This window comes from Ctenocephalides felis, unplaced genomic scaffold (genome assembly GCF_003426905.1).
Source record: "Ctenocephalides felis isolate EL2017-DRISC unplaced genomic scaffold, ASM342690v1 CF-g0.4_SCAFFOLD_03572, whole genome shotgun sequence".
NCBI lineage: Eukaryota > Metazoa > Arthropoda > Insecta > Siphonaptera > Pulicidae > Ctenocephalides > Ctenocephalides felis.
Genome location: NW_020539726.1, coordinates 4282443 through 4297791, shown reverse-complemented (window position 1 = coordinate 4297791; position 15349 = coordinate 4282443). Strand labels below are relative to the sequence as shown.

General features: G+C 26.8%; 1 protein-coding gene across 1 annotated transcript in view; it reads right to left on the bottom strand.

The window, feature by feature from the left end:
• The window catches only part of LOC113387635 (teneurin-a-like), a 186849-nt gene that overhangs the window by 102375 nt on the left and 69125 nt on the right, over positions 1 to 15349 (bottom strand). The window contains 5 exon segments of the mRNA XM_026624990.1: positions 5660 to 5869; positions 6829 to 7023; positions 10548 to 10978; positions 13780 to 14055; positions 14137 to 14191. Coding sequence (XP_026480775.1) covers positions 5660 to 5869; positions 6829 to 7023; positions 10548 to 10978; positions 13780 to 14055; positions 14137 to 14191 — 1167 coding nt within the window.

Genomic DNA, 15349 nt, shown 5'->3' with positions numbered 1-15349 from the left:
AAATATATTTTTCCTTTTACTAAAGAAGCCTCCTTCGAATAAACAGTTTTAATAATTACCGACGTGTGGTAGATTTACTGTGCATTTATGATAAGGTTTGAATAAAAATTACATGAGTAGCTAAAAACAACACACGTTTTATTAAAATTTAGTTGAAAGTTCATATCATATTATATATAGCAACTAATGCACCTATTTTTAGGCACGGAAATCAGTATGACAACGCTTTAAAAAGACATTCCATTTTTTTTATTAAAAACGCCATTTGATTACAATCAAATGTGAAAATGATATGTTGTATTACACCTTTAAAAAGTTTTTTGTAACCACAAATGTTCCCATTAACGTTAACAACAAAGCTGCTGAACGGTTTATGACACTAAAAATTGGATTTAATCACAAAACGTACAATAATATGATCTTAATTGCCTTTCAAATCACTGTAAAATTATTCTACTCAACAAACAATTCAAATACTTTATATTGCAAAATCGTGAAATTGTTTAAAGAGCTTGTTTTTAATTAAGAAAAAAACTTCTGACACTAAAACTCACTCATTTATTCTACTATCTTTTCTTATTATACATTATTACCAAAATATAATATTTTTAAAATATTGTTATTTAATGCAATTAAAATAAACGCGGTTCTAGTAAATGTAATATAGTGTTTTATTAATTGGAAAGAATCTTTAGCAATAAATAATAATGCTAATGTAAGCCTGAAATACTTGGAAGAGATTAAAAAATATTTATTCAATTACAAATATATTATTAGTAAATGTGATTCGTAAATAAAAAGTTGCTTGACTTGGAAAAGTCAAGCAATATATCGAAGATTACAACTTTAAAAAATAATTTTACCATTATTCACTGACGCTAGAAAACATAGGAAATACAACAGTAATTTATTGTTGTCTAATACGACAAAATAAAATATGCAACAGTAATTTATTGTTGACAAAATGGTTTTTGTTTGCATAAATTGAAAATATGGAAATGAAATGAATGAAAATGACAAAATAGAAAAAAAGTTCTAAAATAGCTTCATTATATAGCCAAAATATTGCATCAATTTTAAAATTATATTTAAAATCAAATAAATCATTACGAAGACATCTCAAATTTATATCGAAAATTACAACTAAATAAGATGTCTGATTTGAGGTTTCAAAATTTTCCTAATCAATAGTAAATAAATGATAGCTATCTTTTTCCTCAAATAGTAAGATTTTTTTTACTTTCATGATACCAGAACGTAAACTTAGTGCTCGAAAAAAAAATTAGTAAAAATTAATACGTATTCCTTGCAGTCTAAATAAAAGATATCTAAAGAAAAGAGAATACAAACAAATATTTTAAAAAGTATGTTATTAAAAAAATACTTGTGACAATAAAGTAATATGAATTATTAGAAGATGAACATGATGAACGTATTTCAGATCCGCATAAAATAAATAATTTTCGCAAATGAGGATAACACAAGTCATTGGATAAATAATTTAAAATTGCTGAATTGTTATACAAATATCGATACATACAGAATAATAACCATTTAATATTTATTTTCACAAACGTTTCAAATTGTTATAACAAAAATCATACTTGTCAATATTAAGGAAAATGGTGAACATCAATATATATGTATAATAAAAACCACAAATGCTAAGTAAAATATTGATTAAAATTTTCGGGTGCTATGATGAAAAAGGTGATAATTGTAGAAACATATTTAAAAAAAAAAGAATTTTTTACACACAAAAATTTCATTAGAACAAAAATTTCATTAGCAATTTTACAAAATTTTGATACATTTTCATAATTACTATTGTATGTATTATTTAAAAATATTATTATTAAAAGAATTGGAAAAACAAATTAAAATTTTCCCTTCCTCTGATAAAAAAATCAATATATATGTAATAATGTTACTTATATATAAATTTTAATTATATTTAGTCATCGAAAAGAAGACATTGACATCTAGATTTTTATAACTCATCATATTTTAAATAAATTTTAAATACAATTATTTTTATTTTATTACAATTTATTTTTACGATCGCGACGGCAGTAAAACAATTTGGAGATAGTGAATAATTTATAAAAATATGTAATATCAGTAAATAACTTTACTAAAAAATATTCTAAAAATAAACGATAGTTAAATTATATATATATCAAAATAAATTATTTAAAAATGTTAATATGTTAAGCATTTGATAATTGTGAAAAAATCATTGTTTTCAAAATAGGGCAAGGCTTGCGCAATAAAATGCAAATAAGTTTTTATGATCGAATAAAGTATAGTTTTTGTACAACTAATATTCTGTTATATATATAAACAGTGCAAATATTTATTCTATTACGAGAAATTGAAAATAGCTAAGATATAAAAAGATGTGATGTAGAAAAAAAATGCCTGAAGACGTTATCACCACTGCTTTTATATTTAGCAGTAAATAAATAAATAAATAATGGGCAGTATTGCCCTAGGATAGTTCTGTGAGCTGAGTTCAACTCCAACGCGATTCATGGAAGATATTGTGAGATATTTCCAATTGCCATTTCACACCGCAGTGCCCGAAATGAGTTATTTTCAATTGAAGAGATATTTTTGATTATAGTATTTGATCATAGTTTGTATAGAATGCTAATCAATACCCTCATATTAAAGAAATAAAATATTAAATATTACTTAATTTATCACGATGTCAAAATTGGAGCAAAACTGTCGCCAACACGTAAAACATTATACAAACAAGTGTCCAAAAGGAGACTCATAATTATAAAATATCATATAACATACAACGGTTATATAATATTTAAAATATAATTTTTAGGTCATCCACATTTATTACGTATTTTAAATGTAGTATGTTAATTGTGCAACATTGTATTGGTAAAAGATTGCTTGAAATTAAAAGTTCCACGCAAACTAGGAAAGCTGAGATCATAATGGAAAACTATGTCAGTAAATTTATCAATGTGTTTATTGAACAAAATTAAGTATAGGATATATAAGTATTTATCAAATCATTCAGAAATATTTTGCTCATTTTAGAAAATTCAGGAAAAAATAAAATTTCTAAATAACTTTAACAACTATAATTATTAAACTAAAACAATATGTTTTAAAAATTTTTAGTTATAATCCACTAAAGTCAAAATTAAATTTTATTTTGATTGATTGGAGACGTAATTAAAAAAAGCATTATAAAATACGGTTCTTAATATGCATATTCTTTTTATTTTATTTTTTTTTTAATAATTTTTACAGTTAAAATAAGTTAATAGGGATAATATGAGCAATTTTTTACAATAAAATCTTATTTTCAAGACACAGTTAAGTAACTGTATATGATGAAATTATATATTGAAATTATGCAAAACAACAGAGCTTTATATTTAAAAAACTGATATGAAAAATTGGTCTAAAGGAATTGAAGTAAAATAAATAGACCATAAAAATACGGTCAAATGAACTAAATGATATTAAATAGCCAGTAAAAGTTAATAAATCAAGTAAAAATTATCAATTTCTTTATTAAACTAAAACAACTGTTAACTATTGAATTTTGATCATAATCCATCAAAGTACAAAAATTTATTTTGATTAATTGGAGATCAACAAAGCATTATACAATATGACCAAGGACTAAGAGAATTGGAGTAAATATAAATATACTATACATTTTAACCATCGGTAAAATTTCTAAAAACTTACAAAAATTTAATTGTGTTGCTGAATGAAAAACTTGTAGCTTTTTCTTATTAATCAAAATTACACAAAAGCTTACAATGCGATAAAGAAAAAGATTTTTTTTAAAATCATGTGCATTATAAATAAATATAATTTGTTTTTATTCGTTAGTCGAAAATAATAGACAAATAGACAGGTTGTAATTGAAACGAGTCTTTACTAGCAGCATGTTACTTAAAATCACGAAAAAAACTTATTCAAAAAAAATCGAAATAAATAAATTTAAAAAGTCAAACCATCCATCCATTTTTGAAATCACAATTTTAAAAATTAAATTAAACTAAAAAACTTAAAAAACATATAACATATTGAAATGCATCAAGAGCAAGGCAATTGACAAAAAAATATTAAATATCTTTTTTGAAATTAGTCTAATATATTTTTTTAAATACTGAGACTTTTTGTTTTAATGACAAATATATTTTTCCTTTTAGTAAAGAAGCCTCCTTCGAATAAGCAGTTTTAATAATTACCGATGTGTGGAAAATTTACTGTGCATTTATAATAAGATTTGAATAAAAATTACATATGTAATATGCAAAGATCGAGGTTTTCGCAATGTTGTTTCATTGAACATTATATTAGATTACATATCAGGTATGAAAAAGAACTTATATATTAAAATACGTGATTTATTTTAGAACAATATGTCTAACAATGAAGAAAAATATTGCCCTGCAGTACTAAATTGTAATGTAATGTCAATAATTATGATCGTAATGTCAGTTAGAGCATCAAATGTGTTTGCTATATCAAAAAATCCATTTAAGAAGGTAAATTATAAGAAAGTTAATATCAAATATGGAAACAAAAAAAAAATGTCAATGAGAGCTATGAAAAATCAGATAGAACAAAATCCCACTTGTTCGACGCAAATAGTTGACAAAAAAATCAGTTATATTTTTAGTTGTGATTCTATTTTTATAATATATGTATATTAAGTATAAGCACTTGTTTGTTTACTCTAAGAGTTCTTGTAAAAGCATATTTGTGATTGAGTTAGGATGTATTTTGTACAATGTACTTTGTTAGCATTTCTTATCTTGAGACCATATTTACTATATTATATATTTAATTTATAATAAATCAAGATATAATTAGATAAAATGACTCAAGATAGAACACTTCTGCAATATAACCAAGCCATTTACTAAACTTTGAAAAAAAAAAAAAACTTTCAGGAATGAATTTGAAAAGCATTTATAAAAAAATTGAGATAAAAGATTTAGACCAATTTGTGATTGTAAAAATAAATATATGCATAATAGAACAAATAATGAATTTTAGTTGCAATTAGTAGATTTCTTTATCAAAATTTAATGTGTAACAGATATAAGAAATATATATTATATTACATTATATTATATTATATTATAATGAAAGTATAGAATTAAAATTAAGGTAAAAAAGCAGTCGATATATTTATCTATAAAGGCATTATTTATAATTTTTTGCAATTCTTATGTAGTTTGCATTGTTGCATTGTTGTGCTTTTATTTTACAACAAAAATTATTGCGTGAGGAAATTAGAAAAACTAATGACAAAACTGCATAATATATTGAACTAGATAAAACAAGTGAAACAAATAACATTTAAAAATTCGAGCCTCATATGCTCAAGTTTATTTAATGCATTTCGAGTGAATTCAATTAGATGAAAAATTACATTCAAAACTCACAATTTAAAATACATTTAAAAATGCTTTGTTAATGTAACCAAGTGATAACGATATATTTAATTGATTGAGACAAATGGCTCATCATTTACAACAAAAGCTAATAATTAATTAATATTAATTATCAGTTAATACTGATAAAAAATGCATCCGTCTAAGAATTTATATCATCTATACAGTTTTAGCTATAGACAAAATAACAAAAGTGGCTAACAACTAACCTTGAGAGCAATCTGCCCCAGTCCAATGTCTGTCGCAAACACATTGACCACTTTCCAAATCATAAACCCCATGTTCGGAGCAACCTGGCAAGCACTGATAAACTTGTTCATCGACGTTTCCGCAATCTGGACCTTGCCATCCAGCTTTGCAGTAACATTGACCAGCGACACATGTTCCATGATTTGAACAAGTTGGATCCAAACAATCTTCTACAAATGCAATATTAAACATATTAGAGAAAAACCAAAGCAAATATACGAAATCTCAATAAAAGATCCTAAGAATCATTTTTTACTCCAATGTTGGTTTTTACTTATTTATTTATGGCTAAAAAAACTATGAAAACATTTTTCAGCATCTACCGTGCCCAATAATAGTATATACGGTTATAAATGTTTATAGTTTTAAGTCTGCTAAATCCGACCATTGATTGTTTAAATTCTTAATTTCATTTAAATCTGAGATTTAAATTTTTCTATAAAGTATTATTTAAAAGCCAAGTAAACAAATTTTCAAAACATAAGTTAGTGAAATAAAATGGTAAGGCTTCCAAGTCGTACACTGGCAATATATTAAATTATCGTTCATCATCTGGTACCGTTATACAGAACTATTCAAATGTTTACACCCTTAATAATTATGCGATTCTAAAAATTGTTTCTTTAAATTTTTATTATTTATATTACTTAGTAGACAACAGTTTAGTCATGAATAATTATTAGACTTTATATAGGTAATTGTCATTAGTTTTATTTTCAAACTTTTTACAGAGTTAACAAAAATCTTATTTTTGCGGGAAAAGGCCATAGGTGGCACGACTACGGTGACAACGCAAAAAAAATACATATTTAAAAAAAAGTAGAAAGTGCTAATCACAATTCAACTGAATCAAATGCACTAAATATTACCACATTATTTCCTCAGAGTACGACTTGCAACACTACCCTAATTGTAAAATATAATAGATTATATATAAATAAAAGTACTCGTTGAAGAAAGACATGAAAAACCAGCTCTTAGTCTTTCATATCAATCAATTTATATTCTGACTATCGATAAAAAGTATAATGAAAAAAAAGATTCTACATAAAAGTAGCGAAAAATTGTACATATTATTTAAAATACAATTACAATAATCAAATGACGATAATTAAAACTTGAAATTCACCTAATTCACAACGTGCTCCTTTCCATCCTCGTTCACAGGTGCATTCGCCTTGTTTGCAACGACCATGTCCAGAACAAGTCGGGTCTTCACAATCATGTTTTGGCACATCACATTCAGCACCTTTCCAACCTTCTTCACAATGGCAAATACCACCTCCGTATTGTCCATGAGAAGAACATAATACAGGACAAACACCTGAATAAAATGATAGATGTTTCATTATAAAAATATAAATATAATAAATAAGTTGACTTAGTCAATAACACTTTTGCTACAAATGTCGTCCATGGACTACATCCCCCCATAACCTGCTGTGTGTACGAATGTCGTCCATGATTTATCACCGAGTTAAACTATTAAAAATTCTCGTCTTCTATTGTAATTTCTAGTTCGCAGTTAATATTTTTTAACTTTCTTATATCATACAATATATCGTTCTGGGCACGCTGTTTCGTACAGCAGCGGCACTTCTGCAGAAAACACTCTCGTAGCAAAAGGAATAATATAAAAATATTTTAACACGTGTTTTATATTGCTAATTTGAGAACTAAAATATTTTGTTAAATACAATAACAAACAATGCATGCAAAAAATGACGAGTATTTAGTGCTTCCGAGATGACAGATACTGATTAATTAAAAAATGCAACTCCAAAGTACTTCAGTGCTATTAGATACATAACTCAATCTTGGAAGTCACTCACAACAAAAATAGCAGAATATATGAAAAACAAATGATTATTTACAGAGTTAATAAAAAATCGAAGGCAATTTCAACATTGAATTGTTATATGAATAGTTCGAGACATTATTCAGTGAATAGCTCAATGTAAATTAATTAATATTTGTATATAATGCCATATCGCACTATTATACTATTATCGAATCTTAGAACAATATAATCATAATATCATATAATCCATATGCTAACAAAGCTAGTGCAATATAAAAATCTATTTAAAATTTACAACATAGAAAAAAATATTGAAGACGATACGATAATTCGAGAAATGAAATAATTAATAGCTAATTAAGAAGTCAATGCAAATTAATAAAGTCAAAAACAAAATTATATTATCAGGTCAAAAATAATTGTCGAAAATAAGTAGATAAAAAATAAAATGAATTTGTGATAAAAATAAGTATTAATTGTTCAAAATAGAAAAAGTATATTATAATTAATATACTATTAAAATATTAAAAGACATTGTTTTAAATGCTTAGAAATACAGCTAAAGCTTATTTAACTGATTACTGAATGCCATTTGGCGATCAAAAATGAAAATACAATATTTAAATATATACATAAAAATAGAATTATAGATATAGTATACAAAAAATTGTTTCTGAATATGCGTATGAAAGACAATTATTATTATTATAGTTACGGTTTTGTGCTTAAAATTTACTATTATTATTGATTGTTGTTCGAGATACAAAGAGTAAAAATAAAAAAAGCTTTTATGTAACTGAAATTTAAAAATGCATCTAACTGAAGATTTTTTATACTAGAATTATAAATGTTGTAAAAATAATAAAAAATAATTCTAAATATTCTTTTGCGTGCTAATTTCTAATTATAGTTACGTGTTTGTAATCAAAATAACGGTTATGAATAGTAAACGCAAAGTCGTCATAATTGATCAATTCTAGATAACAAAATTTATACGAAAGGCCATCTCTTCTAAATTTAAGTGGCATCTAAAACTGATTGTCGATTTGTAAACATTAATATTGTAAGATTACTTGAATCGTTCAAAATTCAATGAATTTAATATATAACCGAACGGCCAAATTTCTGAAATCTTATTATAAGTAATATGTAAATTGTTGAAATTATTTCTCTACCTTGTCATTAGAAAATAAATTTTATAGAAAAGGCTAACTTCTAGTGTAATAGTGGCTAAAATATATGTTGTCGATTTGTGAAAATTGGAAATTACAATAAATTACTTAAATTGTTTAAAATTCAATGAATTTAAGATATAACTGAACGGCCAAATTTCCGAAATCTTATTAAATGTAATATTTAGAGATAGTTGAAATTATTCCTTTACTGCATCATTAAACAAAATAAATTTTATAGAAAAGGCAAACTTCTAGTGTAATGGCTAAAATATATCTAGTGGACTTGTGGTAATTGAAATTTACGATAAATTACTTCAATCGTTCAAAATTCAATGAATTTAATATATAAGCGACTGGCAAAAATTCCGAAATATTAAAAATAATATGTAGACGGTTGAAATTATTCCTTTACTTCGTCATTAAAAATAAATTTTATCGAAAAAGCTAACTTCATGTGTAATAGCTAAAATATATCTAGTAAATTTGTGATAATTAAAAATTACGATATATTACTTTAAGTATTCAAAATTCAATGAATTTATATAACCGACTGGCCAAATTTCCGAAATTTCAAAAGTAATATGTAGACGGTTGTAATTATTCCTTTATTTCGTCATTAAAAATAATTTTTATCGATAAATCCAACTTCAACTGTAATGGCTAAAATATATCTAGGCGATTTGTGATAATTGAAAATTACAATATATCACTTTAGTCGTTCAAAATTCAATGAATTTAATATATAAGCGACTGGCCAAATTTCCGAAATTTTAAAAGTAATATGTAGACGGTTGCAATTATTCCTTTATTTCGTCATTAAAAATAATTTTTATCGATAAAGCCAACTTCAACTGTAATGGCTAAAATATATCTAGGCGATTTGTGATAATTGAAAATTACGATATATTACTTTAGTCGTTCAAAATTCAATGAATTTAATATATAAGCGACTGGCCAAATTTCCAAAATTTTAAAAGTAATATGTAGACGGTTGCAATTATTTCTTTATTTCGTCATTAAAAATAAATTTTATCGAAAAAGCTAACTTCAAGGGTAATGGCTAAAATATATCTAGTCGATTTGTGATAATTGAAAGTTACGATATATTACTTTAATCGTTCAAAATTCAATGACTAAATGACAAATTCCCGAAATCCTAAAAGTAATATATAGACAGTTAAAATTATTCCTTTACTCCGTAATTAAAAAATAAATTTTATAGAAACAGCTAACTTTAAGTGTAATCGTTACAAAAATATATCTAGTAGATTTGTGATAATTGAAAAATACGATAAATTACTACAATTGTTCAAAATTCAATGGATTCTATAAAAGTAATATGTAGACATTTAAAATTATACCTTTACTCTGCCATTAAAAAATAAATTTTCATAAAAAAAGTTAACCAAGTGTCATGGTAGCCAAAATATATCTTGATTTGAGAAAAATAAAAATTACGATAAATTACTTGAATAGTTCAAAATTCAATGAATTTAATAAAAGTAACACGTATGGGCATTTGAAATTATTCCTTACCTTCGTCATTATAAAATGAATTTTATAGAAAAAAAACTTCTAGTGTAATGGTGGCTAAAATATATCTTAGAAGACACTTGGAAATATAGATAGCAAGAAATATAGATGTTTCCAAATAAAATAAGGCTTGCATGGCACATTGCACTATTACAAAAATGGTAATAATAATTCATCACACAGAGATGAGACAACTGTTTGGGTTGTCATCTGTAAAACCGACTTATATTAAGGCAAAACAGTACAAGTTTAACTTAAATGTTCTGACTGTTGTTCAAAAAATTATTGCAAAAAAATATATTTTAACAAAAGACCTTCAAAATTTTTGCAAATGCTTACTCTTAGAGCAATCAGTTCCTTGGAAACCATCAATGCAATCACATTTTCCCAAATAACAGGAACCTCTCCCCGAACAGTCATTTGGACAAGTGGTGCTCACACCTTGAGCCTCTGTGACGACCAAATTGACAGTATGCGCTAATAATTCGTCATTGTAGACGGCCAGAAACCATCGGCCTGTGTCCAAATATTGCAGCAAACTAACATTAACCATGTTGCTAGAGTCAATTGATCTTTTGTAAATTATGTGAAGATCATCTCTTGGAAGTTCGGTGTCTGGTTTTGGATTCGCCGATGGCGATTCGGTCATCGCATCATCTTCGAATGGATATTCATCTCGCGCACTGCGTTGATTTTCTTGCTCATCATTATGCTCATTAAAAATTTCGATACTGATTCTTTGTGATGAATTTGTATCCCGCTTCCTTAACCTTGAAAAAAAAAACATTTGGTTTAAAAAATATTAAAACATTCATTTAAGAAAAAACAATATAATTGATTACATGCAAAAACAACTTACAAAAGTGAACATAATTATATCTCATGAATGGATGATTACATGCCTACTAACTTTATCAATTACAAGAAAATTTAAAGGGTTTTTAAAAAATGTCTATATTTGAATTTAATACAATTATGAGAATGCATTTTATACAATTATTCTAAATAAAACATTATTACCATATAATTGTTACATTACACCAAAAAATTTAGCATATGACTGTTAATAAACGACTACTTGACAAAAATGACGAAAAGATTTAGCACAACATTTAGTACGATATCAAATTCATATTTAAAATTCTAAATTTTATATTCAAAGTATTTTATAGCTAGACTGATATCGCGACAAAGGTATTATATACGACCTATAATTAAATGACAAAGTTTTCTGACAAAAAAGAATACAAGGTATACTATTTGAATTGTCAAAAATTAGCGAAATATAAGATTATATAAACTTTATGAACATTTCGAAATATGGGCAGTGCTTTATTTTAAGTGTATTAATAATAAAAAAATAAAATAAATGAAATTTTCGTTAATATTTGGTTGTGATTGAATATAAAAATCTCATATCATTGAGTATAATTATCTCATATAAATATAAAACTGAATGTTAAGGTATTGAAATTCTTATCTTCAAAATAACTAAAATACATTACCTACGTTCAAATAGATTTTTTATTTAAGGTTTCATACCTTCCAAAATAATCCGAAGTGAAATGAGACACAAATTTGCACGGCTTTTTTCTGAATTATTATGTAAAAATATTAAAAAGCACAGAAATAGTAAAAGCATCAAATAAAATAGCATGTACGTGTGGGTGTTTTGTTAAATAATCGATCCAATAAAGTTTTCTTAAAAATATAACCTTCGAAAATAATCCAAAATGGAATGAGACACCAAGTTGCGCGGATTATTTTTTTGAATTATTATATAAAAATATGAAAAAACACAGAAAATAATAAAAGCGTCATAGAAAATAATATGTACCATTCGTATTTTGTTAAAAAGATGTTCGATCAAATACGATATATTTTATTAATATTTTTTTTAAAAAACGAAATAAATCTTCAAAGAAATCGCAAGTGAAATGATACACGAATATTTATCTGAATTAACATATAAAAATATTAAAATGTAAAATAAGTAATGATAGCCTTGAACTAAATGATATGTTCCAAAATATCTTTTAAAAAAAAGTGAAATGAGACACGGGGTTTAAACTGTTGAAGTACGGACGAAATTACATTGTGTTGTCTTTTTTCATATTTATTTATTTAATGATATTAATACCAGTCTCAATTGTTTTTACTCATATTTATCATAGGTAGGAACTATAATAACATATTTATTTAGAAAAAAGAAACATATTACAAAACTCATTTTGTCCATATAGTACTAACAAAATAACATATAAGGACATACTGAGATGCTAATTTTCAAAAACGCTGTTCACAAATAAATAGTTTCGTCCTTTTTGGGACATTAGCACATGAATCATGAACACAAAGGGTATGAGTCATACATTTTAACCAATCTTCGCAGGGCTCAGAACGCAAAAAGAGAGTTTTGCAATAAATGTAAGTCTCTTCTTTTTAACTGTAGTCTGTGTTTAGTAATTGCTTCTTGTAGTAGAAGTTAAAATCCAAACACATTTGACAGGTTTTAATTTTTTCTCTTGGTCTTGCTTGTGTAATGAGTATGTCATTTTGGCCGAAATTGAACAAAATATAATAATTAATCAAAATTCCATCCAACTGACGTGATTCCAGTAATACTGACATAAGTTAATTGTGTTAAATTAAGACATTAATCAATATGTCCCCAAAAAAAAACAAGATAAAATACCCTCAAAATAAAATTTTCAGGGTGCGGAACACGTTTGAACTGATAACTGTAAACAATATTGTGACAATGACGCTCAACATCTGACGGATTGTTATTAAGGCTTTCTTAACATTACACCGTCGCGGGCTCGCCCGTAGGTAAGCGGTTAAGAGCGACGGGACTCAGAGGTCCCGGGTTCGATACCCACTTCGAGCAGCTTGTTGTCAGGTAGCAGTTACAAGGATTTTCACTTGGAAATATAGATAGCAATATGTTTCCAAGTGAAAATAGCCCTTGCCCGGCATTGCTGCACCAATAAAAAGTCAGCCTAATTAGATTAATTCTAATAACAAAATCATCAAATATGGAAGGATTAACCATTGGGTTACCATCTAAAAAATTCAAAGTAAGGAGAAGTTTCAGCCCAACAGCTCATAGGACGTGAGGTTCTGATTGCTGTTAAAAATGAAAAAAAAAATTACACCGTCGCGAAAACGTTGATAAAACAAGCCAATTTTTAAATAAAGCATCTGTGTCATTTTGTCTATAATATCTATATCATTTTGCACTTGTGATGCACACATTTATTAGTGTCGACCACGTGTATACACATATGTATAATGATAAATTATAAATTATATATTTATAATAGCATTAAAAGTATGTATAATATTTAAAAACAATAATGTAATTGGAGTCAACTTCAAATATGACATGATCGGTTTGTCATTGTAATTAGCATTTAGAAATGAACTATTCCCCTATATAAAAATATGGAAAAGTATAAAAATAATATTAGCCTTGAATAAAAATAACATGCACAATTCCCATTTAGTTCAATTTTTCTTCACTCGAAGGCTACAAAATCAATGTAACCACTGAGCGTTGTATATTTACCTATGATCAACTCGTCCGCCTTTGATGAATTCGGCGAAATCGTATTGTGTGACGCTAGGGGCGACATTTCGTCGTCCGTAGACGGCAAAATTGGCACCCCAGGGCAGCGTAAAGTTCAGTCGAATGAAAGCCGGCTGTTTATTGCGGAACTCGGAATTCCAGAAGCGATACGGAGGAACGTTCGCAGTATATGGAACATCGAAGTCGCGCAATTCCGTCACAGGCGACGGCCACTGCTCCTGCTGTTGCTGAGACTGCTGTAAGGTCTGTTGTTGACTTTGCTGTTGATGTTGCTGTTGTTGCTGTTGATTGTGTAAAGGCTGTTGGGAACTATGCTGTGTGGTGTGGCCACCAGGCAAACTACCTGGACCCAAACCGTTACCGTGTTCGGCCGTACTGGTAGGCGGCGATTCTGTGGAATAAATTAACACATAATATTTTTTTATTTAATTTATTCTGCAATCTGTTTTACATGAGCATTAACATTAAGCAGAGATTGCTAACAATGATTATCTTACAATATAAACCAGAAGATAGTAGCAACACTCAGCGGCGTGTCTACTAGGTATAATGACTGATTATCTATACTCGAAGTATTTGCTGACATTTTTTTTAAATGTGCAACTATACCCACGAGAGGCGATTTTCACTTGAGGCTATATTTAAGATATATGACCTCAAGTGGAAATTTGACATCAAAGTTGCCTGATGTCAGGCTTGGCGGTAGAGGGAATCGAACCAGCGAACCTGGCCCAACACATGATATGATGCATAAAAATTATACTTATGTAAGAAATAGACACGCTGTGACATTAGAACAAATAAGCTGCGTAAAAAATAAAATGTACGTCACTGAGTTTTTGTATTGAAAATTATCTCGAGGTAAAACATTAGTCAAAAACATTATTATTGTATAAAAAATATATTAGTAATTAGAGCATTCCACATTGGTAACCAACGCGAAGAAAATAATGTGGAAGCTAAACGGGCGGTGAGATGAAAACAAAAAAACTAGGCTTTTGAAATTAAAGATGAAAATATTGAAGAAATAAAATATAGCTTACTAAATATAAGGCTTATAAATTCAGAATGAAATAGATGTGTTAGCGATTTTGAATACTCCTGCCAGAGTAGATCTCAACAGTAATAGTCCTTTATTTGCAACTCACTTCATGAGGTCGCCATATTTGTTTTTGTCATATAATGTAAATAGAAAAAGAGTCGATCTTACTTTGCAGAACTTTGAGGTGGAAACCCTGAACTGATCTTGGCGTAAGACGAATAGTTGTTATTATTGTATAGGTATTATATTAACGTGTAATTTTATTTCAGTTAGCCGAAATTAAAGTATTAATCTATGTGATAAATACAGTGTGAATGATAAAGTGAAGCATCTAACACATATATATATATATATATATATATATATATTATATATATATATATATATATATATATATATATATATATATGATATTCAGTTTTCAGGGCAATACAAATTATAAGGTTAATAAGGTTGATAAAGTATGTGTAACAAAAATGAGTTCTTCAATAAACTAATATGAAAAAC